This window comes from Coregonus clupeaformis, chromosome 14 (assembly GCF_020615455.1).
Source record: "Coregonus clupeaformis isolate EN_2021a chromosome 14, ASM2061545v1, whole genome shotgun sequence".
Taxonomy (NCBI): domain Eukaryota; kingdom Metazoa; phylum Chordata; class Actinopteri; order Salmoniformes; family Salmonidae; genus Coregonus; species Coregonus clupeaformis.
The window spans coordinates 46778644-46806140 of record NC_059205.1 but is presented as its reverse complement, the minus strand read 5'-3'; the positions used below and the strand labels follow the sequence as shown (position 1 = coordinate 46806140).

Sequence of the window (27497 nt, the reverse complement as noted above, 5' to 3'; positions counted from 1 at the left end):
GTCTAATGGCCTTTAGAGGGGCAACTCCATGTTCCCCACCAAAGACAAACTGGTCTCTTTATGCTCTGAGTCCGAGTAAAGCCTAAAGCTAATTAACTTCTTAGACGAATGGAGCAATCAAACATAAATTGTGTATCAGATCACACTGGGCAAACGTTGCCTTATTATTCTACAGACATCCTATTAGTGTAGGATTTGCATGCATTTGAGCACTATTACAATGATTTTCATATAATCTCCCCACTGAGCTCTGTCTCTAATGATTTGTTGTCCATGGATGAAAAGGAAGGAAGTAGGCTATTCGGAAGGAGTAACTACAGTCACATTTACTTTACACATTTAAGTCTTACCATTATTTTCTGTCTATTTTCAGAGTGAAATCGTTCTCTTTTCAAGATATCTGTAGTTATCTAGCTAGTAATAAAGTGCTTGAGCTTGAGGTTACCCAGCAAACTGGGTTCTGTCAACGTTCCCAGAACATTCATTAGGTTGCACCAAAACATCTAATTACAAAGAAACTGTCCAGTTGTGCTGATGATTATACAATATTTGTATAAAACATTTGCTTGATGTTGCAAGAACATTCACAGAACACATTTTGTTGAATTTAAGGAGAACATTACAAGGATTTTTTGTATTATCTGAAAATTAAAAAACGTTTTATTATGAAAAAAAATATTTGAATGTTTTTGGGATGTTATCATCCTAATGTTAGATAAAACCCTAACTAGAACTGAATGGGAATGTTAGCTAATGTCCTGGGAATGTTCCCGGTTTGCTCGACTCCAGATGACCAGGTGTGTGTGTGTGTGTGAAGGACATTCTCCATTTGAATTATTTTGGTTGCCAGGATGATTTATCTAAGTCAAAGACCTCATGGCCTGAAAGAGAGACTTGTAGGCCTACCCTAGGCCTAATTGTAGTTTGCCTAGAGCATATCATAGCCTATTAACACCTGAAGAGCATGAGTCATTGGTGAGGATTAGGCTACTACTGACCTGTATCATTTTTGACATGCGTAAAACATCAAACTGATGTCAAACGATATGTTTTTTTCAAGAATTGTGTTAGTGACCTTTAGTGTATTATTTAGCTGACACATTGACGTTACCAACTGCTTGGGACTACAATAACCGCAATAGTGGCTCATGGTTGGCGCGCGCTGTCACTCATCATCGCTCGAGGCGGGAGGAGGTCTGCACATCACGCATATCTCTCGCGCCACAGAGTCCATTCTATTCCAAGCGCGCATGTTCTACCCCCATCCCCCCTCCCCTAACTCTTGCGCCGACCTCTTGAGTGGTGTCATGACTGAAAGCTCGCTTGTTCACCCAACACAATGTTTTATGGATTATCTTCCCTTGTAGTAGCGAGAGATAGATGTGGAAGGAACGCGGAGCGAGACGGAGCACTGCCCGGGTTACAGCAGTAGCCTAAAAACCGGGCGACGTGGAGGTTCCATTCAATCGGGCTTTTCTAATGCCCGTGGATTTCGTGGGGCTCGGTTCGCTTCACCTCTGTGATCATGCTTTACTTCCAGCTGGTGATCATGGCAGGGACTGTCATGTTGGCTTACTACTTTGAGTACACCGACACTTTCAACGTGCACGTACAAGGGTTTTTCTGCTATGACAATGCATACACGAAGCCCTACCTTGGACCCGAGGCGTCCAGCGCTGTTCCTCCTGCCATACTCTACGCAGTGGTCTGCGGAGTGCCGTCGCTTCTGGTGAGTTTTGGGAAATGGGCAAATGTATGGATAAGTAAGCGCTGTTCCTCCTGCCATACTCTACGCAGTGGTCTGCGGAGTGCCGTCGCTTCTGGTGAGTTTTGGGAAATGGGCAAATGTATGGATAAGTAAGGCATACGCTAATGGACACACCGACTGTATAGGGATGAACGACACAAATGTCCAACTTTAGGTTACAGCAGTAGCAGTTGCACAGGTCTCCTTTTGGAAAGAAGCACTCTGACCTCAATGAGGTAATTTTTGTTGTTGTTGCTACATTGGTAAAGAATCGATGGACATTGGTTGTGCCAGCCATATATTAATAAGCCATTCAATATTTCCCCTTACATGTCTGATACTGTGGAGCAGTCACTACTGTACCCTTTTGACAGTCCCCCTGGATGTATTCAGGTGTTTCTTAATTTGTAATTAAATAACATAACATGCCACTTAGCAGACGCTTTTATCCAAAGCGACTTACAGTCATGCGTGCATCCATTTTTGTGTATGGGTGGTCCCGGGGATCGAACCCACTTCGTTGGCGTTACAAGCGCCGTGCTCTACCAGCTGAGCTACCGAGGACCACAATTAATAAATAGATGTCTTTCTTCAAGCTGCTGATGCCTGACAGGAATGGTGAACTCACCATACAGCCAACTAGAACCACGAGGTATAATGTCACTTTTAACATAGGCATGCAGGTGCTGTACTCTACTTCTATGGGTTTAGGATTAAAAAACAGCTAGATAGATGCATTGGTTTACAAGGAAACATAAAAAGTAATGATTATTAATGGAATTATTTGCCATAATGGGCACTTCCATTTGCCAAACCTATTTGGTTTCTTTGTGCAAAACACAGCCAAACCCTGTCTGTGAATTCTTATAAATACTCCCCTCTTCTCATCTGTCAAGGTATGGTCCATTTGTCAAGATGTGGTCCTCAGAGGCTGTTAGCCTACAGGGATGTTACAGCAAAATGCATTCATTCAAATGTATTCATTCATGCTGCTGCCATTTTTAACTTCTGACATGGGAAATCATTAACAGTAAGAACATGCCTCAGGCTGCAACATGTTTCTTAAGGAGTCTGTGTGGGTGGGTGTGTGTGCTTGTGTGTCCTCCTAGACTAAACAGCCTACACTCTTAGAAAACAAGGTTCCAAACGGGTTCTTCGGCTGTCTCCATAGGAGAACCCTTTTGGGTTCCATGTAGAGTCATCTTTGGGAATGGTTCTACGTGGAACCAAAAGGGTTCTACTTGGAACCAAAAAGGGTTATTCAAAGGGTTCTCCTATGGGGACAGCCGAATAACCCTTTTAGGTTCTAGATGGCACCTTTTTTTCAAGAGTGTATAATACAAACGTATTAACAGAAATCTGAATTTATGATCGACTGAGTCAGGGCAGGCCTCATCTCCCCCTCTCCCAAACTGAGTAAGTAAGCGCTGCTATCCAACCTTCTCATTACTGTCACTCATCTTTAAAACCTCTCCTCCAGATACATCTATTCCCATCAATTTCCCCAGAGTTGTTACCTTTGAGACGGGAGGTGAGATAATGAAAAAAAAATCTATCAATACCAATGTAGGACAAGTTTGTATTGCAGATGGATAGGGAACAGCTAAGAGGATCATAAAAAATTACGCTTTTACTCAGCTGCACTGAGACCGACCTGAGCTTTGGACAAATTGCCAGAGCTAGAGAGCTAGATTAAAAAGCCTGATTTGACACCTCAGTGTAGTATTGCAGATGTTAACTAGCTAGTGAGAGCTAGCCACGGCTTGTTCAGTGACCTCACCTTATTTTGAGACCTGAAGTACTGCCATGGATTTGGAAGGCTACTGGTTGTCAGTAGCTTCATAGGCTTTGCGTATTGTTGGGAATGCGAATCCTTTTCAACCATGCGCCCAAAGGCATATGTCTGAGGACCTTTGAGTTGAGTACAGAAATCCTTGACTCTGTGAGTTCCTATCCTGGGCTGTACAGGGATGGACTCCATTTCATCATTACATGGGGTAAATGTCTTACACAGTCCAACCCCCAAATCCTAGGAAGATTAGAATCAGAAACATCCACTGAAGTCTCTCACCACCTTAGCCTTGCCCTAGAGTTGAGATGTGATGAGCGAGATATTTTGACGGACCCAGCTATCAATAAAAGAGGAGCAGCAGAAGCATCACCATCAAGACACACAAGCACGCGTGTGCGCGCGCACACACACACGCAAACACACGACAATTCAAACAAACTCCTCAAGCTAAATCAAAGGAGATGGCCCAGTTATCCACTGTGCTTTCTGTCTAAATCAAATCAAAGTTTATTTGCCACGTGCACAGGATACAGCAGGTGTAAACAGTACAGTAAAATGCTTACTTGCAAGCTCTTCCTCAACAATACAGTATTCCTTATGGAATTGACAAGAGAGCAGGAACAGACTGGCACCCAGGCTACGATGAGCTATATACAGTATCTGTGTTGTCAAGACTTCTTGTTTTGAAAACACAAGTTATTAATGTGTACATTACTAACTTGGTGCAGGAAAATTCTCAGCAACAAATTAACATTTTACTGCAGTGGGCTAGATTAGCGTCACACAGAGTGTTTCTTGGTAGTCTTAAACAAATCTACTTTGAAACAAAAGTATACATCTCACACACATGGTTATAGTCTTAAAAAAGAAGAAGAAAACACCTGTACAATGTCAGATATAGAGTTGAAATGTATTCAGAAGACTGAAATAGAACAAAACCGTTTGACATAGAAACACCGGCTTTTCGGCGTAAAAAAATAAGAATTGTTTATTAATTATGAAATTATGACAAATGTTAATAACATTCCACCCATGAGGCCACTAGTGGGCGATTTGGTCATTTGAATGCAGGAAAGGCCTACGATCCTACATCTATATACAGTGCCTTAAAAAAATTATTCAGACCCCTTGACTTTTTCCACATGTTGTTACATTACAGCCTTATTCTAAAATTGATAAAATAAAACATTTTCCTCAGCAATCCACACAATACCCCATAATGACAAAACGAAAACAGGTTTTTAGATTTTATTAAAAAGAAGAAACAGAAATACCTTATTTACAGAAGTATTCAGACCTTTTGCTATGAGACTCAATTGATCTCAGGTGCGTTCTGTTTCCATTGATCATCCTTGAGATGTTTCGAACTTGATTGGAGTTCTCCTGTGGTAAATTCAATTGATTGGACACGATTTGGAAAGAAACACACCTGTCTATATAAGGTCCCACAGTTGACAGTGCATGTCAGAGCAAAAACCAAGCCATGAGGTCGAAGGAATTGTCCGTAGAGCTCCGAGACAGGATTGTGTTGAGGCTCAGATCTGGGGAAGGATACCAAAAAATTCTGCAGCATTGAAGGTCCCCAAGAACACAGTGGCCTCCATCATTCTTAAATGGAAGAAGTTTGGAACCACCAAGACTCTTCCTAGAGCTGGCTGCCCAGCCAAACTGAGCAATTGGTGGAGAAGGGCCTTGGTCAGGGAGGTGACCAAGAACCCAATGGTCACTCTGACAGAGCTCTAGAGTTCCTCTGTGGAGATGGGAGAACCTTCCAGAAGGACAACCATCTCTGCAGCACTCCACCAATCAGACCTTTATGGTAGAGTGGCCAGACGGACGCCACTCCTCAGTAAACGGCACATGACAGCCCGCTTGGAGTTTTCCAAAAGGCACCTAAAGACTCTCAGACCATGAGAAACAACATTCTCTGGTCTGATGAAACCAAGATTGAACTCTTTGGCCTGAATGCCAAGTGTCACGTCTGGAGGAAACCTGGCACCATCCCTACGGTGAAGCATGGTGGTGGCTGTGGGGATGTTTTTCAGCGGCAGGGACTGGGAGACTAGTCAGGATCGAGGGAAAGATGAAGGGAGCTTCCTTGATGAAGAGAGATCCTTGATGAAAACATGCTCCAGAGCGCTCAGGATCTCAGACTGGGGCGAAGGTTCCAACAAGACAACGACTCTAAGCACACAGCCAAGACAACGCAGGAGTGGCTTCGGGACAAGTCTCCGAATGTCCTTGAGTGGCCCAGCCAGAGCCCGGACTTGAACCCGATCGAACATCTCTGGAGAGACCTGAAAGTAGCTGTGCAGCAACGCTCCCCATCCTACCTGACAGAGCTTGAGAGGATCTGCAGAGAAGAATGGGAGAAACTCCCCAAATACAGGTGTGCCAAGCTTTTAGCGTCATACCCAAGAAGACTAGAGGCTGTATTCGCTGCCAAAGGTGCTTCAACAAAGTACTGAGCAAAGGGTCTGAATACTTATGTAAATGTATACAGAATAAATGTGCAAACATTTCTAAAAACCTGTTTTTGCTTTGTCATTATGGGGTATTGTGTGTAGATTGATGAGGGGGAAAAAACGATTTCATCAATTTTAGAATAAGGCTGTAACGTAACAAAATGTGGAAAATGTAAATGCGTCTGAATAACTTCCAAATGCACTGTATAGCCTCAAAACATGGTTAAAACTATAATTTTGAGATCATGGATGGTCAGTCCTTGCATCCATAGCTCGGTCTATGAATTTGAGAGGGGTTACATTTCTCCAACCCCATCCCTCAGCTTTATACCGAAACAGGTACGGGGAGAACACTTTGTTATTGTTTCAACTGATGATCGTTGCTTTTAGGTTAATTAACATCAAGAAAGGTCAGCTCTCTCAATACAGACAGTTATGTTTATGTTATGTATGCAAACTGTATACAGTTTCTATAGGTGTGTGTTACTATGTTTAGTAGCCTCAAGCATCCTGACAGGTACCACTCCCCAACTACCCAACTCCACAACCAATGTATTAGTTGAATCCACTGCTGCCATTGTAGTAGTGATAGACCCAGGAACAACTCAGGGCCCTCCTAACCATTGTAATGATCATTATTGATCAGTGATTTGACATCCTTATCCATCACCCACAATGTGAAATAGTCAACGCCTGCAGTTTAATTATTGTCATGAGCTAGGTTTTCATCCAATTGGTGACCGATTTTCATGCAAATATTCTAAAATCTGCATAAAAACAATATGCGCATTTCCCCACCAGAGATGTGTTTCCGTCAAATTGACTTGTTGTGGATAAAAGGCTGTGCGTGATAATGTAATGCACATAAGAAAATTACTTTTGTGGTTAAATTCCAATGTACCGAATGAAAAATACTAGTTAAATGGGTTTCCATCGCGTTTTCAACTCTACCGATGGTTTTGGCACAAAAATTGTTGCGTTATATAGCGAATGTACCCACACTGTTCTTGGTACGTGTGCTCTAGCCAACAGCTTGCAGATAAAGTGAGGATGGGCTTGCCTACATGATGAGATTATTATGGACAAACGGCAGCCAAGCATCAATCATCATGTCACCAGAATAAGACCCTCGATATTTATTGGAAAGGAGCATCAAGCTCATCACCCTGTGAAGTTCATCATAACTTATTTCATCTGTAGCCTTATAAACTGCATGCTTTCCCCGAGTTGTAGTGGGAAGACCACACAACATGTCATCGTGTGACTCCAAGTTTACTACGATATGATGGTTATTAAATCAATATTTGTGCATAAAGGCGTTTACACTGCCATTTCTCACATAATACGTTTTACAGACACAAAAAGATCCCACCTTGTCTAGCGTATTTTGTTTTGTCAACATTTGGAAACTTAACTGATCAATGTGCTGTTTCCATAAGGCCTGTTGTGACATTTCTTATCCGACATGTACTTAACTCGCATTAAAAGGTTGGATGGAAACCTAAATTATTTTCATACCATGACATGCATTGCATTAATGTTCATGGGAAGGCACACATTACCTCTATACATTGTGCACTGCTATTGACATTGCCTTAACCAGGAACTCATTCTCTCTCCATGTCCATTAGAGTAAGTCCACATTGATTTTAAACCGCCCATATGAACACATCCATGCATTCACACACACATGCAGACACAATCACACACACACGCGCGCGCACACACACACACACACACACACACACACACTCACCTTTATTACGGCCCTTGGTTGTTGGACAACAACTCCCTTTTTTCTTTGATGGATGATTTCATTAAAACCAGAACTATGTGACCTGTAATTAGTAGTACATTCGCCAGACGTTTAGCGAACTTGCTTTTTCATTCAGCTTCCAGCTTTACTTATATATTTTAAAGCACTTCAGGCCCCTGCGATTGGATCTCAGGATGCTTAATGATAACACCGTTTGAGATCTAGGTCACTTATTAATCCACAGTGCTGTGTTGTGAGATGTTCCACTCAACGCCTGGCTTTAAAAAATATCATGAATAATTTGACACTAATCTCAAAACTGTTAAAGAGTGAGTTTGGGTCATTGGTAGCCACAGAAGCTAATTTATTAAGTGGAAATGTTTATTTGTGATTCGTTGAATGGATCAGCTATGTTTCTCCAAGATTCTCCAAGGCATTAGATATTTATTTATTTATTACTATAGTCATGAGTTTTTAATTTTTTATCTTAGCAGTTGTAGACAGATTTGTCTTTCAGGCTTTTATGTCACAGTTCTGCTGCTTTGTTCAGTTCTTCAATGTCTTCACATGTTACAAAATATACTGGTTAAGTTATACAGCAGTTGAGGATATTCCAAAATGTAAAGGTTGTCCAATATGTTCTCTGTGCAGTCTCATGCTAGCACATCATTTTCAGATGTAGCCTAACTCTGATTGTCCAGTCCAGCTCTCATTGACCACTAGCCACACAGTTTGAGTAACCTCTAACTAATAATCACCTCATTTCAATTTCATTTGACGCTTCAAATTAGCAGTGTAAACTGCAAAGTTTAAAGTAATCTATGACGTACACACATAACCCTGCTGATCCCTTTCATTTGGATGAGATGGATGATGAGATTAATATTTCACCCAATCAAATGTCTATTTGTGACCGACCGCCTTGATTTGGTCTTATGTAGCAAGATTTGAAATTGTGTTTTTTGCATTGGATAAAAGTATAGACTCAGAGCTACAAAATGGTATATCCTACACTGCAGTTGAGGAACAATGGGAAAGTAATTCTGCTTTGACACTTGTAACCCCACTTTTGAGAAAATGACCATTGAATGTTTTGGTACACCTACCGGAGAGCTCTTCTTGGTCTACACCCATTGAGCATCGTTCAAACCCTCTTAAGCCTTAGCCCCACCCATCTCTTTAAGGATTCACATGTGAGACCATGTGGTAAACACATGCTATATCAAATCAAATTGAAGTTTATCCGTCACATGCACAGGATACAGAAGGTGTAAATGGTACAGTGAAGTGGTTACTTGCATAGTAGCAATATCAAAAACAGAAAGTGTCCAGATTAAAACATTTTATACATATTTTATCATTATTAGATGATGCTTACCCGACACACTTGTCTACATTGATGGGTCATGTGAAGGAAATGCTATAACCACCCCCCAGCCACATCTAGCTAAGTGGATGGGTCACTATTGTCTAGACATTTTCATGAAATACAATAGATAGCCGTAATCACCCCCAGACACACCTGGCTAATTTGATGGGTCATGTAATAATCCGGCCGAAGTGGAGTATTTTGTTTAGACATGTAGCTAGCTAGGTAGCTAGCTAAACAATGAACCGGCATAATCCCAACTCGTACTACTACAAATACAAACATTGTCATAGCTGTAGTATGAATCTGCAGGTAGCTAAAGCTAACAAACTAGCTAACATTAGGCTATACAAATGGTTTCTGATTCGAATAATATTACTACACAGATCATACACGCAACTTTAGCTGGCGAGCCAGCAAGCTAACGTTTGCTAACTAACAGTACGCTTTAACTTTCTGACAAAATTAGGAATTTATATTTGAAAATGTAGCTGACTCTTACCCATATACATGGATGAACACTTCACGGCAGACTGGAACCATTTAACTCCATTTTGTTTGTAGCTACATCTTGTTTGGCCAGCGTTGTGTCAAGTCACTCCGGTTCACACTGACCATGGCATGTGCAGAAAGTAGTCCATCACTTTTTCCAGCTGATCTGTCGATAGCGCCTGCTAAATTCAGGCCATCAATGTTGTTGAGAAAAGTAGCAAAACTTTTGTAGTTCTCGATGGCTAACATTATATCTTTCAAAAACGGCGTGGTAGAAAGGACTGTAAACACATACTGAACAGCTCATGTTATAGACAGAAGCATGCTAAATAGCAGACCAATCCAAACTCATCTCCCGGCATGTCCACCCCATTCATTATCTCAGCCAATCATGGCTAGCGGGAAGGTTCCTGTCTTTTTCCGTGGCTAAACCAACTAGGCTTCGAATGTAACAACTTTATTCGTAATTATGGATGGAATACAAGTTTGTTATTAAGGCACATGAAAGTTCACATGTTCCAGAAGGCATTTCTGCCAAAAAACACATTTTGATAAAAAATAAATGTTTACGTTTGAATGCCGCTCCTGTGAAGTAGTGACGTGCGACACCAGGGGTTCTTTAACTTTTTCAGCCTTGTGACCCAAATGAGAAATTCTGTGTTTTCCTGGGACCCAAGCTCATGAAAACATATGTCCCCTTTTGGAGGCCCTAAGCGTGATTTGGTTAGGAGGCCCCCCCACCATGTGGGCAAAACATTTTAGTGGCCCAGCTCTTCACGGTGGAGAAAAACATTTAGGTTTTAAAGTTAATTTCCTGCAATTCTACACATTTTGGGGCGTAGAGAATATGTTACTGTTTTAAAACAAGGGGCGGAGAGAAATCTTTGCAGTTTAAATCAGTTCTACACATTATGTCATGACTTATGCCATGTTAATAGGATATCTGAGTGAGCGGGACTAACAAAATCAATGGGGGGGGACTGGAGGTCTGGGCCCCTGGGCACGTGCCCTGCGTGCCCGGTCAGTATTTGGCCATGATTACTACAAATTTAGATAAGTTAGCTGGCTAGACTAACAATGTAAAAATTGTTTGCTGATATGGCTAATTGAGTGACTGTCTGTTACTCACATAAGAAGATAAAAACTGCTGACGCACAACCAAATTTCGAAATTGTACCTTGTGTATTCTATTATTCTAACTCTCAACAGTAAGTTGAAACCCCGACTGAGTTCCTATTTTTTTTTAACATGTCCTTGGGTTGCGACTCATACTTTAAGAAAGGTTGCTCTAGACTAGCTCCCTCCCCTGGACTCCTGTCCATCATGATTGAGCACCATAGATCTGAAAAGACTTCACCATTCCCACCAACTGGTGATCAAGTGAAAGTGACACTATGCAGGATGTAAAGGCAACCAACAACTTCACAGAATCCACTATAACTTTGAGAGTTTTCATTGGCGAGATAGGCTGCAAAATATAACTCGGAGCTGTCCAGATATGGAAAATGAACAAGAATAAAATAGTTGCCCGCTGTAGGAAAGCAGCCAGAGGAACAGTCCGACTCATCAGGGTTATACTGTTTGACATTTATGGGCCAAAGATGGCATGATTGCTATTATTAGTGAGCAGTGAGTAAGGCTTGATCTTGTTCACAGTATAGGAGCAGGGAATAGGGGATGGGTGAATAAACTGCACAGGGTTTAGGTCCCTGTGCTCTGCGGAGATAAGGGGGGAGCATATTAGAGTTTAATTCATGACTATTAATGACTTCATTTATGACTATGAACAATCGTGTGTATGTTTTATTTATTGAGAAGACGGGTGATTTGTCATGAAGCAGATTGACAAACTCTTGTCTTATTTACAGTAGGTTTCTAAAGCCTAAATAATGAGTGTTAGACAACATTAAAAGAAAAGTGGGAATAGATGAAATGGATGGTTTGTCTAAGACTACTGGGCACATCATGTCCAAAGGCTTGATTTCAGTAGACTGACCATCACATTCAATGGTTTCCTTCAGATATTTTTTTTCTTCTGCTGATATTAGTCATCAAAATGTTTTGAACTGCTTCTCAATGGATTGGGGGCTTGGACTATTTGATAGAGCTTTCTTTTTCACATTCTTTGTCTTTCTCTCTCTCTCTCTCTATCTGTCTGTCTCTCTCTCACTCCCTCTTTCTCTCCACTCGGGCACAGGCCTCAATTCAACATCTATTCCACATTTAACCAATACCGGGGTATTTGGAAAATGCCATGGGATGGTTTTTCAATACCGTCAATACCGTTGAAACTATTTATTTTGAGTTTTTCAATAGATTTTAATATTTGTAGGTATTTTGTAAGTTAATAACTGCAGTCATCATGTGCAATACTTTAGGATATAAAGCAGATTGCGTTCTTCATTTCACCTGTCACATTATTTTACATTATGAAGCCATAGTTCCCCAGAACAGTTGAGCCAGTCAGGTGTTTGTTTGTAAATAGCACAAGAAAGTGGGTGAGTCCATAGCGTTCTATATCTATCGGCGAGTCTCTGTTGTGCCCCGCACATGAGGTGATGAAGTTACACCTATATGCAATTCACAACTAAGTGTTTGCAATCAGATATCTTATCATGGCTTTCTGACAGAAGTCAAAGAGCTCTGGATGAGTTCGGTACAGTTCTTCTCCCCTCTGCTCCGTGTACACATGCTGCTCTTCCTTCAGAAAATATGCATCACAACTTTGTTCATTTGCACAATTTATTTCGTTCACTTTCACTTGTAAATGTCCACACTCACCGAAAATGACGTTCGGTAGCTACTAGAAATGCTTGTATAACTTTATGAGCTGGATTTGTATCTCTTTGCAATTAGTTTATGTTCGGTTTCGCTCGTTAGCATTTATGTGATTTTGCTATTAGTTTGTGTTAATTTTGTTAGCATTCTTGTTATAGAAGCCCGATGGGCTTTTCATGCGTTTTTTAGCGCCCCCTTGTGTGCTATGCCGGTAATACCATAAATCCCGGGATGAGAGAGAGAGAGTGACGGTCCCGCTGATTTCTCATGGTGCCGTCTCAGTCCAAATGGCTGCTCAGCTGCACTAATGCCTACTGTACAGTCATGGTCAAAAGTTTTGAGAATGACACAAGTATTGGTCTTCACAAAGTTTGCTGCTTCAGTGTTATGAGATATTTTTGTCAGATGTTACTATGGTATACTGAAGCATAATTACAAGCATTCCATAAGTGTCAAAGGCTTTTATTGACAATTACATTAAGTTTATGCAAAGAGTCAATATTTGCAGTGTTGACCCTTCTTTTTCAAGACCTCTGCAATCCACCCTGGCATACTGTCAATTAACTTCTGGGCCACATCCTGACTGATGGCATCCCATTCTTGCATAATCAATGCTTGGAGTTTGTCAGAATTGGTGGGTTTTTGTTTGTCCACCCGCCTCTTGATGATCGACCACAAGTTCTCAATGGGATTAAGGTCTGGGGAGTTTCCTGGTCATGGACCCAAAATGTCGATGTTTTGTTCCCCGAGCCACTTAGTTATCACTTTTGCCTTATGGCAAGGTGCTCCATCATGCTGGAAAAGGCATTGGTCGTCACCAAACTGTTCTTGGATGGTTTGGAGAAGTTGCTCTCTGAGGATGTGTTGGTACCATTCTTTATTCATGGCTGTGTTCTTAGGCAAAATTGTGAGTGAGCCCACTCCCTTGGCTGAGAAGCAACCCCACACATGAATGGTCTCAGGATGCTTTACTGTTGGCATGACACAGGACTGATGGTAGCGCTCACCTTGTCTTCTCCGGACAAGGTGTTTTCCGGATGCCCCAAACAATCGGAAAGGGGATTCATCAGAGAAAATGACTTTACCCCAGTCCTCAGCAGTCCAATCCCTGTACCTTTTGCAGAATATCAGTCTGTCCCTGATGTTTTTCCTGGAGAGAAGTGGCTTCTTTGCTGCCCTTCTTGACACCAGGCCATCCTCCAAAAGTCTTCGCCTCACTGTGCGTGCAGATGCACTCACATCTGCCTGCTGCCATTCCTGAGCAAGTTCTGCACTGGTGGTGCCCCGATCCCGCAGCTGAATCAACGTTAGGAGACGGTCCTGGCGCTTGCTGGACTTTCTTGGGCACCCTGACGCCTTCTTCACAACAATTGAACCTCTCTCCTTGAAGTTCCTGATGATCCGATAAATGGTTGATTTAGGTGCAATCTTACTAGCAGCAATATCCTTGCCTAAGAAACCCTTTTTGTGCAAAGCAATGATGACTTCATGTGTTTCCTTGCAGGTAACCATGGTTAACAGAGGAATAACAATGATTTCAAGCACCACCCTCCTTTTGAAAGCTTCCAGTCTGTTATTCTAACTCAATCAGCATGACAGAGTGATCTCCAGCCTTGTCCTCATCAACACTCTTACCTGTGTTAACGAGAGAATCACTGACATGATGGCAGCTGGTCCTTTTGTGGCAGGGCTGAAATGCAGTGGAAATGATTTTGGGGGATTAAGTTCATTTTCATGGCAAAGAGGGACTTTGCAATTAATTTCAATTAATCTGATCACTCTTCATGACATTCTGGAGTATATGCAAATTGCCATCATCAAAACTGAGGCAGCAGACTTTGTGAAAATTAGTATTTGTGTCATTCTCAAAACTTTTGACCACGACTGTACTGTACTTCGAAACCACCCTGGTTCGAGTGGATAACGGTGTCACATTTTGTGCTCGAGTTCACAAGTTTAACCAGTCACTTCATGTGTTTTTTCACATGGCTACAAGAACAGGGAAATGGGCGATTATGGATCGGAAATCTGTTCGCACAAGGTCACACTGTCACAGGGAGAAACAGGGTGGTTAGAGAGAAGAAGGCACAAACAGAATAGTGCCTAATGTTATGTTATGCATTGGGCTGAAGTGCTGATGCATTCAAATCTGATACATATTTGATCAAAGAGATAATGTCGCATTTATTACTAAGTAGATGTATTGAAGATGACTGATCAGAAGGGAAGAGTGAAGGTAGTTGTAGCAACTTCTTGGAAGAAGACATGAATGCTCAAACACTAGTATGCACAATTGATTGCATGAACTTGCCAAACCTTTGACATTTACCAATGGAAAAGTTCTAGAACAAGACTATACAATTGAAAGTGGCACAGTTAGGGTGGCACACTCAAAATCAGACAGAAAATAAATCATTAAAAGTGATCTGGCTTTATTCCAGATGGAAACAAAGGAAGTGTTGTTGTGCTTCAGAACTGTGCCATTATGACTTGTAAAATGAGTGTTAACAGCTTACAAAGTGCTGAAAATCTAAGTATTTAGAAGGCATAGGCCCAGTTGGCATACGTTTCTGGTGTGATTCCATTATGATTCTGTTTTTTGATTGTTCCATAGTCAATAGGTCTGGTAAGGACAGTGGCTAGAGTCTAGGGATACTAGGGAGAGAGAAGAACAGAACCCATTTTTGACTAAGAGATGTGGTGTTACAGAAAGTTCTGAACATCTCTGCTCTCTCTGCTGCATTATGAATGGTCCAACTGGTCTAGACTGCAGCTTTACTGTTCCACACTCTTAAAGCTGATGGCATAAGTCACAAACCTGTCATGATTGCCAACCACCCGTGTCACACACAATGGTTTAACGCTCTACCACCACAAAATGTTTAGTTGGCTGTTTCAGGAAATGATTGCACACATTATACTGGGCATCTGCACAGTTCACCGTGTCTTTTCCTGAAGGCGCTTATCAGTGTTTCACCCCATTGACCTCTGACGATTGAGCTAAATGGGCCAATCAAGGCCAACAGCTGTAGTGGAACACTGGCATTACAGCTGAACCGAATCAGAGCCCAAATCAACTCCATTGTTCATTGGTGCAGTATTCTTCCGCCTTAGGTTTATGTACTGCTCTATTCTTGGTTGCAGCGAGACAAAAAGCATAGGTCTTAATTTGTGCCCTCAAGGGAATATTTGGTTCAAGTGGCACAAAGGCATCGCTATATCAGACAAATGTCCCGAAAATCAGCTGCATTTGTTAGCATAACGGACCATGGTTTGAATTAATGGCATTTTCCGCAAAAGAACGTCACAATGTTCAGATCCTGTTATCAGTGATTAGAGTCTATCTCTCTCCCTCCCCCTCTCTCACTCCCTGTATGTTAGATCACAGCCATAGAGTCGGTGTTGTTTCTACTCCAGTATGTGTCAGAGGACCTGGACAACAGGGAGAAGATCATCGTCATGGGAGACTGCTGTTACCTCAACCCTCTGGTGCGCAGGACCTTCCGCTTCCTGGGTACGTATTTTGGCAGTAACCTACCTCCATACCACTTGCCTAATGCTTACTGTCCCCATGTAAAATGGCTGCCCTAACTCATGATGTGGTAACAAGGACTTTGGGTGCAATATCATTTCAAAGGTCTGCACTTCAAATAAAACAAAGATTGTTGGTATAAGTGGTGTACAGGAAAGGTCTGACTCAAAATAAGATGATAAATTATGCTTACCTATATTTAATGCAGCTAGTAAAATACAATGTAGCAACATCTTCTAAGCTATCATCAGTGTCAACAAAGTTGAACCTATCCTAGGTCTGGCTCCAGTCAACAGTAATGGTGAATGGAATGTTTGTCTTTGCCGTGGGCTTGCTGCTCTATGAAAATAAAATTACCAAAAGCCCTAGAAATGACATGGAGAAATGACATGGAGCGGAATTGATTGGATAAAATCAGTTTGAGTATCTGTACTATAGTAAATGTACTAGGGCTGTCCCCGACCCCAAAAAATATTGGTCAACCGAGAGTCGTCCTGTTCTTTAGACCAGTCGATTGGTCGAAATGTTTAAACTTATTTTTCCATATACAGTGAGGAAAAAAGTATTTGATCCCCTGCTGATTTTGTACGTTTGCCCACTGACAAATAAATGATCAGTCTATAATTTTAATGGTAGGTTTATTTGAACAGTGAGAGACAGAATAACAACAAAAAAATCCAGAAAAACGCATGTCAAAAATTTTATAAAATGATTTGCATTTTAATGAGGGAAATAAGTATTTGACCCCTCTGCAAAACATGATTTAGTACTTGGTGGCAAAACCCTTGTTGTCAATCACAGAGGTCAGACGTTTCTTTTAGTTGGCCACCAGGTTTGCACACATCTCAGGAGGGATTTTGTCCCACTCCTCCTTGCAGATCTTCTCCAAGTCATTAAGGTTTCGAGGCTGACATTTGGCAACTCGAAACTTCAGCTCCCTCCACAGATTTTATATGGGATTAAGGTCTGGAGACTGGCTAGGCCACTCCAGGACCTTAATGTGCTTCTTCTTAAGCCACTCCTTTGTTGCCTTGGCCATGTGTTTTGGGTCATTGTCATGCTGGAATACCCATCCACGACCCATTTTCAATGCCCTGGCTGAGGGAAGGAGGTTCTCACTCAAGATTTGACGGTACATGGCCCCGTCCATCGTCCCTTTGATGCAGTGAAGTTGTCCTGTCCCCTTAGCAGAAAAACACCCCCAAAACATAATGTTTCCACATCCATGTTTGACGGTGGGGATGGTGTTCTTGGGGTCATAGGCAGCATTCCTCCTCCTCCAAACACGGCGAGTTGAGTTGATGCCAAAGAGCTCGATTTTGGTCTCATCTGACCACAAAACTTTCACCCAGTTCTCCTCTGAATCATTCAGATGTTCATTGGCAAACTTCAGACAGGCCTGTAAATGTGCTTTCTTGAGCAGGGGGACCTTGCAGGCACTGCAGGATTTCAGTCCTTCACGGCGTAGTGTGTTACCAATTGTTTTCTTGGTGACTATGGTCCCAGCTGCCTTGAGATCATTGACAAGATCCTCCCGTGTAGTTCTGGGCTGATTCCTCACCGTTCTCATGATCATTGCAACTCCACGAGGTGAGATCTTGCATGGATCCCCAGGCCGAGGGAGATTGACAGGTCTTTTGTGTTTCTTCCATTTGCGAATAATCGCACCAACTGTTGTCACCTTCTCACCAAGCTGCTTGCGATGGTCTTGTAGCTGATTCCAGCCTTGTGTAGGTCTACAATCTTGTCCCTGACATCCTTGGAGAGCTCTTTGTCTTGGCCTTGGTGGAGAGTTTGGAATCTGATTGATTGATTGCTTCTGTGGACAGGTGTCTTTTATACAGGTAACAAGCTGAGATTAGGAGCACTCCCTTTAAGTGTGCTCCTAATCTCAGCTCGTTACCTGTATAAAAGACACCTGGGAGCCAGAAATCTTTCTGATTGAGAGGGGGTCAAATACTTATTTCCCTCATTAAAATGCAAATCAATTTATGACTGATCATTTATTTGTCAGTGGGCAAACGTACAAAATTAGCAGGGGATCAAATACTTTTTTCCCTCACTGTATAGGCGTAAGTAGGTTATGGTATTAAGACTAAACAGGACGCACTCTTAGGCCTACAGCTCGATGGTGGTTATACAAGGCTACTATACAAAGCCTACTAATGATAACGACAGTACTTATTATTATAATGATGATCATAATAATAATAGTAATAATAACAATAAGAAGGAGATTTAAAAAAGGAGGGTATAGGAGCTGCGCGCATATACAGTAGGAGGGCTGTGTGCATATTATGTGTGACAAACCGGTGCTGTTAGATTACAATAAAAATGTTCTGCCTGTTTGGAACAGTGTAAACAACACTAAATAAATGTAAAGTAATACCAGTCTGTTGTAACAAACAAAATTGTTCAGCCTTTATTACAGCATTGCAAAGATTAAAAACAGCCGAGTCTGTGAAATTGCTTTATCCGACATTGCGTGAGGCTTGGTGCTCACGGAATCAGTAGGCTATTAAACAAACACTCAAACAGGCAACAGAAGCAGGATCTGTCTTATTTCTGTAGATCTATATGGGTGATTTATAAAGCCAGGCACGTTTAACAGTTAGCCTATTGATTATAGATTTAATTAAGTTGGGGTTTCCTCTCTCCTCAATTTTCTTAGACAATAAAGCAAAGGCTGTTTCCTCGTCTCTGCTGCCTCCGCCGCATTGTTCTCAATCCCATTATGCTGGATAACTTTGCTATTATGCACATAGCAACATAGGGAAAGGCGCCAATTCTACGGCGCACTGAAGATTATGTTTCAGAACCGTGGACAGAGACTGTATCCAACATGGGAGAAAGCGCATTTGTTATAATATTATATTAGATGTATTAGTGTTGCACCATTATTTGTACATAATATAAACATATACAATTTAACTATCACATGTCTTGGAGTGATGGACTATGCCATCCCCATGGCCTCCACAATAGATTAGTCCACTGAAACAGATGCGAATCAGACAGATGTCTTGTGCACCATGCTAAAAAATTATAATTTGCGACTGCTCAACTAAAGAAATCTCGGTCGACCAACAGCCTATCGGCCAAACAATCGTCCAGTCGACTAAATGGGGTCAGCCCTAAAATGTACAGTAGTGCTATGTTTTTACCAGAGGAGGCTGGTGGGAGGAGCTATAGGAGGATGGGCTCGGGCTAATTGTAATGGCTGGAATATAATAAATGGAATGGAGTCAAACGTGGATTCCATATGTTTGATGTGTTTGATACTGTTTTTATGCCATTCCTAATGAGCCCGTCCTCATATAGCTCCTTACACCAGCCTCCTCTGGTTTTTGCAGTGACGGAGACTGAGTTTTTCCTCAGAGAGACCCTGTAGTCTTGGCCAGTGGCAGTTTATAGGACAGGAAGCACATTACCAGTGTAACCCTCTGGGCTTAAGTGTGTCCAACCTGATTTTCTTGCTATGGCAGGCTTAGAAGTAAATGTGTCAGACCTAGTAGTAAATGGATACCCACTACCATCCTGCCTTGTTCTCACCACTCATTTGGAGATTTTAAAGATCTTTGGGTAATTGTATAGCTTCTCAGCTCAATGACTTGTAGTTTGTCATCTCATCTTTGAGTAGAATCAGAAAATGTAGTCATGCATTTAACAATTGTTTGTTTATTTTCTCTGGAGGAGGTCAACGCATCCAAGGACACTTTCAAGGTGAAGGACTCTAGTCTAGACAAGATAATTACATGGTGCTCATCAGTAGTCTGTGACTCATAAGACACAGTGGTTGATCACCCTGTCTCTTCACTTCCTCACTTCTGACCTTTTCTTGATGTCCTCATCAATCTCTCTCTCTCTCTCTCTCTCTCTCTCTCTCTCTCTCTCTCTCTCTCTCTCATCTCCCCCTCCCTCCTCCCCCTCTTTCTCCAGGTGTGTACGCTTTTGGCCTTTTCTCCACTGACATATTTGTGAACGCGGGTCAGGTGGTGACGGGGAACCTGTCCCCCCACTTCCTGACGGTGTGTAAGCCCAACTACACGGCCCTGGGCTGCGTGCAGACCGCCCGCTTCGTCAACCAACAGGGGGCGTGCACGGGCAACGAGGACGACATCATGCACGCCCGCAAATCCTTCCCCTCCAAAGAGGCTGCGCTCAGTGTCTATGCCGCGCTCTACACAGCGGTAAATCAGGGATGCAATTTGGAGAAGTGACAATTTTTGTTTGTTTGTTATTAGGGATGATGCATGATGGTATTATTACACCACAGTTTGCTATTATACACTACATAGTGAGAAGTGGGGGATGTCATGCTAACTATACATTTCTCATCCTGCAGACTACGCCAAATGTACTACTAAAGACAGTTTGTAGCCAATCTACACCATCTTGTTTAAAGGGGCTATTATATATAGTTATTTTCTATTGGTGGTCCTACTTCAGTAGTTTGATGTTGACTCTGCTTGTATCTCTTTAACATTTGAGAATAGAGAATATTCCCTAATTTGACCAAAGCGAGGTCATTGCTATTAAATCCTGAACGGAATATCTGCTGATTTCAGAATGTTAATGTTTGCCTATTTTACATTTACATTTTAGTCATTTAGCAGACGCTCTTATGCAGAGCGACTTATAGTTAGTGAGTGCATACATTTTTTACTGGCCCCCCGTTGGAATTCATTTTATGTTAATGAGACTGCGATAAGTTCAATTGGAAAGATGTTGGCTTTACTACTTTTTGAACGGCTAAATTATGTTAATTTTAAGGGAGATCTGAGTAGAAAGTTGTACAATATCCATGTGGTAACCATCTGTTTATTTCAGATTTAGAACCTAATTGCATCCAGTTCTTATTTAGAAAGGTAGGCCTATGGCTTTTCACCCGAGCCAATATTGTGCTGCTGCTATGATATTGAATTAAAGGTTGGCAGTAGGCTGAGCAGAATGCTCTGCTCGGATTCTGCTCTGCTCAGAATGCCCTGTTGATGTTTTGGGGGGTTGCTGCTGTTGTTGTTGATGTTGCTGGTATTGAGCACTTTGATCAAATTAGTTCTTATTGAAGAGCTTCCTCTCTGAAGACGGTGGGAGAAGGGTGCTGCAAAATCAGCAGCGTCACCGCCCTGTCCTCTTCTGTGCTCCCTCATTTCCAATTTCAGCTCAAGTGGCGAGCTCTAAGGAGGAACACATTTTTTTCTCTCCTAGGCTAGACACAGCAGTTTGGTGGGCATGTTTTTCAGAAACGATAACAGTTAATGATAATGGAACATTGAAGATTAGTGGAAAATGGTCTGATCTGTTTTGCTCAGTTGGTAAGAGTATGGCGATTGTAGCTAACGCCAAGGTTTCGGGTTTATTTCCCATAGGGATCACAGTCACACATAGCAAAAATGTATGCGCTCACTGTACTGTAAGTCGCTTTGGAAGTGTCATATTTAATTCGTCTCAGGTGGATAGACATGTGACTGTAGTGTTGCCACAATATACAGTCATTCTCAACGTTTCTCTCAATGAAATTGGACCTCTACTTAACATGGGGCTTCAGGGCGAATTAACTTGAACTCTACATCATAGATGAGTGGCTGATGTGTCCAGAATAACATTGGAATGCCTAGAAATACTGTCTTCTAGGCATTCCAATGTTATTCTGGACACATCAGCCACTTTTGCTTAATTATTTCAAATGTTGTCACTAGAGTAGTGCTCGTCGCCAAAGGAGCGAGGGAGGTGAGCTGGAAGGGCAGAAACAATGACGCAGCAAGTCATCTCCAAATGTTACTAGAGCAAAAGTTTCCTCATCTCCAGCTAAATTGAAACTGCAAAATCATTGAAAGTTTAAATGTAATTAACCTTTAGTGGCAGATTCAGTGATAGTACCTTTCTTTCAGCAAATTAACTACAGAGACAATGGGCTTGTTTGACATTGCAGCCAGCATTGCAGGCGAGTTGCAACTGACTGATCAACAAATCACCTTGCATCATTAAAAACGACTAATTATTATTTGTAGGTCAGTCACAATTTATCCACAACGCATCACTGATTTGATGCTCTTGAACGCAGCCAATTATTTTATAGTTGAAAACTATAAGCCCTCCCAAAAATGTTATGAACTCTTAATAATTAATGCTCATTGCAAATTACCCTTGAGTGTCTCCCCCTTACAGAGTTAACATACTATCAAACTGAGGACTGTTGTGTGTGTGTTTGTCTCCCTGCTGCAGATGTACATCACGTTAAAAGTGAAGGCCAAGGGGACCAAGCTGGCCAAGCCACTCCTATCTCTGGGACTCATGTGTCTGGCCTTCCTCACAGGAATCAACAGGGTAGTGGAGTACCGCAACCACTGGTGTGACGTCATCGCCGGGTTCATCATCGGAGGGGCAATAGCAGTCTTCATGGTGAGTGAACCAATGTCTTTATACTAGAGACTTCTGTTTAAAGATGAAGGATCAGTTCTGTGAATGTGTTTGTTCAATCATGTTAATAATACTTACTCATTACATGTTTATTACATGTTTATTACATATTACATTTTTTACACATACTTTTCATGATGAGGCCCTTGCCATTGTCACATGTATATGCTTGTTTTTTTGAACTCTGTACAAGTGTTTGTGTTGTATTTGCTACATGTGTAATATCATGTTAGGATAGTCTCACTGGCTGCTCTTCAATTTCTTTCATTTGAATCTAAAATATGATCACACCGTCAGGACTTTTTTCTGGTCCAAGTCAAGTCATCTACATACTGTATTTTCATTTGCATGATAATAATAATAATATAATAATAATGTGTAAGTGAGGAGTAATTCTGGTCGAACTTACGTGGGTGAGATGTCAGGCAATAGAAAAGAAGGCTCTATGAATATTTTATATGAGATTAATGGAAACTTGTTATCTACCCCTTTGACTGATAGACTTGTTTGGACCAGTGTTTCTCTCTGTGTGTTGTGAGGCCGTGTCAAATCCCTCTCCAAGTCTTTCAAAAGCCACAGATGGTGCAAACTCATTTTCCCATGCTGCCAATTTCAAGGGAAAACTAATTTGAATAGATGATGGGGGCATCAGGTGTTTTCAGTGTTGATATGTCAAAAAACAACCAAAACAACAAGCAAAGATCAGAGTACCGGTACATACCAGATGGAGTTATGGGGTTTCATATTCATTCTGAAGAATCCAGAAGGGAACATAATGGAAAGATGTGCTTTATATTTTAGTCTTGATGAATTGATTAACTTTAATAGGTTCCCCAGGTATCACTGAGTCAGACAAGCAAACGTGTGTATCTGCCTGTGGTGTATTCATTAGTGCACACTGTAGGAAAATATTTTGTTTGGAATGAATATTACCCTGTGCTTGCTTGTGTCCCTTCTCGCTCACCATCTCCTAGGTGGCACAGGTTACTCTTGTTGTTTCATGTTGCCACAAGGCTCCTATTTTAGAAGAGAATAGCCAGGGATAACCACAAGATGTAGGATGAAGTTGCCCATAAATGCTGATCTAAGGCCTGTTTTACTGTTTCCTCCCAATAATTGAGATTAAGACATGGATTAGTTTGATCCAGTTTCCACTAGTTACCACAGCCACAAAGTCAACATTGGCTCTATTCATGAAAACAAAAATAGCTTTTTGGTCTTAATTGAACGTTAGGCATAAGGTTACTATTGTGGTTAAGGTTAGGGTTCAAGTTAGGGTTAGGTTTCAAATGACATTTTAAGAAGAGAGATTATCGAAATAGGCAGGGTTTATGACTTTGTGGCTATGGTAACTTGTGACGACCGCCTGATCCTGGATCTGCTACCTTGATCCTTGTTTAACTATCTAGATTGTGATGGAAACCCTGCATATCCCTGGCAATGGCTCAGTCCTGCGAGGGTTTTCCTCCTCGCATGGATGGCTAATTGGGTCAGATGAACACAGTGGGGCCATGTGGAGCTGTTTAGTACAGGGCAAGTGAGCTCCTGAATGAGTGGACTCCTGTGATATCTCTGCAATACAATGTTATTCTATGGTGTGTTTTTTGATAGAGTGAGTATCAAAAAAAATAATAAAAAATAACATTGTAAAGTGGTTATCCCCTTGGCTATAAGGTAAATGCACCAATTTGTAAGTCGCTCTGGATAAGAGCGTCTGCTAAATGACGTAAATGTAATTGTAAATGTATCAACAAGAGTTTCTTGGATTTCAGAGCACTAGTCTGTGGCGAAATCTAGCTGAATTGGTTGTGGATTACACATTGGGTGTGGATACATTAGTGCTAGGTTGCTGCTCATAGCTAACATGTTTATCCTCAACAACTCTAAATTACTACTAACACATATTTATCTTCAAAGACTAGCAAATCATACATTTTTGCCAGGATAGATGGGGAGTTGTAGCGTAGTTTTCCCTTGGTAGAAGAGAGGTGGAGGGTTGTGGTTGCTAGGTTGCGCCCCAGATGGCAAACTACACTACGGGCCCTGGTCAGAAGTAGAGGATAATGTAGGGCATAGGGTGCCATTTGGGACATGACCTAGTATGGCCTAGTTAACTAGACTGAATGGGGAAAGGGGATGAAAGGGGATGTGCCACCATAGTCAGTGCCACCATAGTCCCCGTGCCCAAGAACTCTAAGATAACCTGCCTAAATGACTACCGACCCGTGGCACTGACGTCTGTAGCCATGAAGTGCTTTGAAAGACTGGTCATGGCTCACATCAACAGCATAATCCCAGAAACCCTAGACCCACTCCAATTTGCATACCGCCCCAACAGATCCACAGATGATGCAATCTCTATCGCACTCCACACTGCCCTTTCCCACCTGGACAAGAGGAACACCTACGTGAGAATGCTATTCATTGACTACAGCTCAGCATTCAACACCATAGTGCCCTCTAAGCTCATCACTAAGCTAAGGATCCTGGGACTAAACACCTCCCTCTGCAACTGGATCCTGGACTTCCTGACGGGCCGCCCCAGGTGGTAAGGGTAGGTAACAACACATCTGCCACACTGATCCTCAACACGGGGGGCCCCTCAGGGGTGCGTGCTCAGTCCCCTCCTGTACTCTCTGTTCACCCATGACTGCATGGCCAGGCACGACTCCAACACCATCATTAAGTTTGCCGACGACACAACAGTGGTAGGCCTGATCACCGACAACGATGAGACAGCCTATAGGGGAGGAGGTCAGAGATCTGGCCGTGTGGTGCCAGGACAACAACCTCTCCCTCAACGTGACCAAGACAAAGGAGATGATTGTGGACTACAGGAAAAAAAAGAGGACTGAGCACGCCCCCATTCTCATCGACGGGGCTGTAGTGGAACAGGTTGAGAGCTTCAAGTTCCTTGGTGTCCACATCACCAACGAACTATCATGGTCCAAGCACACCAAGACAGTCGTGAAGAGGGCACGACAAAGCCTATTCCCCCTCAGGAGACTAAAAAGATTTGGCATGGGTCCTCAGATCCTCAAAAAAATTCTACAGCTGCACCATCGAGAGCATCCTGACTGGTTGCATCACCGCCTGGTATGGCAACTGCTTGGCCTCTGACCGCAAGGCACTACAGAGGGTAGTGCGTACGGCCCAGTACATCACTGGGGCAAAGCTCCCTGCCATCCAAGACCTCTATACCAGGCGGTGTCAGAGGAAGGCCCTCAAAATTGTCAAAGACTCCAGCCACCCTAGTCATAGACTGTTCTCTCTGCTACCGCACGGCAAGCGGTACCGGAGTGCCAAGTCTAGGTCCAAAAGACTTCTCAACAGCTTCTACCCACAAGCCATAAGACTCCTGAACAGCTAATCATGGCTACCCGGACTATTTGCACTGCCCCCCACCCCATCCTTTTTACGCTGCTGCTACTCTGTTAAGTATTTATGCATAGTCACTTTAACTCTACCCACATGTACATATTACCTCAACTACCTCAACTAGCCGGTGCCCCCGCACATTGACTCTGCACCGTTACCCCCCTGTATATATAGCCTCCCTACTGTCACTTTATTTTACTTCTGCTCTTTGTTTTTCTCAACACTTTTTTTTTTTTGTTGTTGTTTTATTCTTACTTTTTTTGTTTAAAATAAACGCACTGTTGGTTAAGGGCTGTAAGTAAGCATTTCACTGTAATGTCTGCACTTGTTGTATTCGGCGCATGTGACCAATAAAATTTGATTTGATTTGATTTGATTTGATTTGATACGTAGGAATGGACCAGCATTGGATATCTGAGATCAAATCACAGGCAAGCAGATGCACATCACGCATCATCAGAAAGAAATCACAGTGCCTAACAGAAAACAGGGTGCCTGGGGCAAGTGTGTGTGGTCCCTTACAAAAAAAAGTGTAATTTGTTTTTGAAAAAAACATAATGTGGTTTTCAGACACGTGTGAAGACATTTGTGAACAAATCACGAGAATTTTTTGTGATTGAAAGTCAGAAATGTTTCATGTGTTTTTCCTTTGTAAAAATGTTTTGCCCCTACGTTTATTTTCAGCACTTCCAGCTACGTCTCCCATCTAGGGACCAAACAGGACTGACCCTGCTTAGCTTCAGCGGTAAACCAACAGTGGGATGCAGGCTGCTATGTTGCTGGAATGAATGTGGCAAAACTTGCAACTGGAAAAAAGGTAGCAAAAGCAAAGGCCACGGTAACATAACCAAAGACAGGGAAAATTGCAGGAAAGAGGGAGGCGTTTTATTTAATCGCATTATCATAAAAAACATGTTACTGAAAACTATTTGAATTTAACCTGCCAGAAAAAGAAAAAAAAAAGAAATCTGTCCACTGTTCCGCAAATGTCCTGTAAAATTGTTCCCTTGTCCCGCATTTGGGCTTTTTAGATGTGGTCACACTAATTCCACCAGTGGAAACATTGCAACTGCAACATGTTAACACCATCTTTTCACATGTATGGAGAATAACATTATTTCAACCCTGTGAGTGAACTTGCAATTCCACATGTGAAAGTGAGATTTTCTTACATGTGAAACTGCAAATTTGATTTTCACTTTTACATCTGGAATTGCAAGTTCACGTGAAAAAAAAAAATCACAAGTGAAAGTTATTCACATGTGAAACTGCAAATGTGATTTTTACATGCGAGTGTTTTTCACATCTGAAAGTTTTTATTTACCCCCTTACTTCGTGATATCCAATTGGTAGTTAGTGTTATCCCATCGCTGCAACTCTCATACGGACTCGGGAGAGGCGAAGGTCGAGAGCTATGTGTCCTCTGAAACACGACCCTGCCAAGCCGCACTGCTTCTTGACACACTGCTCGCTTAACCCGGAAGCCAGCCGCACCAATGTGTCGGAGGAAACACCGTACAACTGGCGACAAAGTCATCTTGCAGGCGCCCGGCCCACCACAAGGAGTCGCTAGAGCGCGATGGGACAAGGACATCCCGGTCAGCCAAACCCTCCCCAACCCGGACGACGCTGGCCAATTGTGCGCCTCATGGGTCTCCCGGTCACGGCCGGCTGTGACACAGCCTGGGATCGAACCCGGGTCTGTAGTGACGCCTCAAGCACTGCGATGCAGTGCCTTAGACCGCTGCGCCACTTGTGGAGTTTTCTT

The 27497-nt window shown here is 42.2% G+C and overlaps 1 protein-coding gene across 2 annotated transcripts in view; it reads left to right on the top strand.

Annotated features, from left to right (window-relative positions):
- The first annotated feature begins 1204 nt into the window (after positions 1 to 1204).
- The window catches only part of LOC121580817 (phospholipid phosphatase-related protein type 5-like), a 42441-nt gene continuing 16148 nt past the window's right edge, over positions 1205 to 27497 (top strand). The window contains exons 1-5 of one of the 2 annotated variants that reach the window (XM_041895879.2): positions 1205 to 1729; positions 15781 to 15913; positions 19625 to 19654; positions 19871 to 20121; positions 22157 to 22333. In XM_041895879.2, coding sequence (XP_041751813.1) covers positions 1526 to 1729; positions 15781 to 15913; positions 19625 to 19654; positions 19871 to 20121; positions 22157 to 22333 — 795 coding nt within the window. In that variant the 5' untranslated portion in view covers positions 1205 to 1525. The remainder of the gene's footprint in view (positions 1730 to 15780; positions 15914 to 19624; positions 19655 to 19870; positions 20122 to 22156; positions 22334 to 27497) is intronic. The other variant, XM_041895880.2, reaches the window with a different exon arrangement.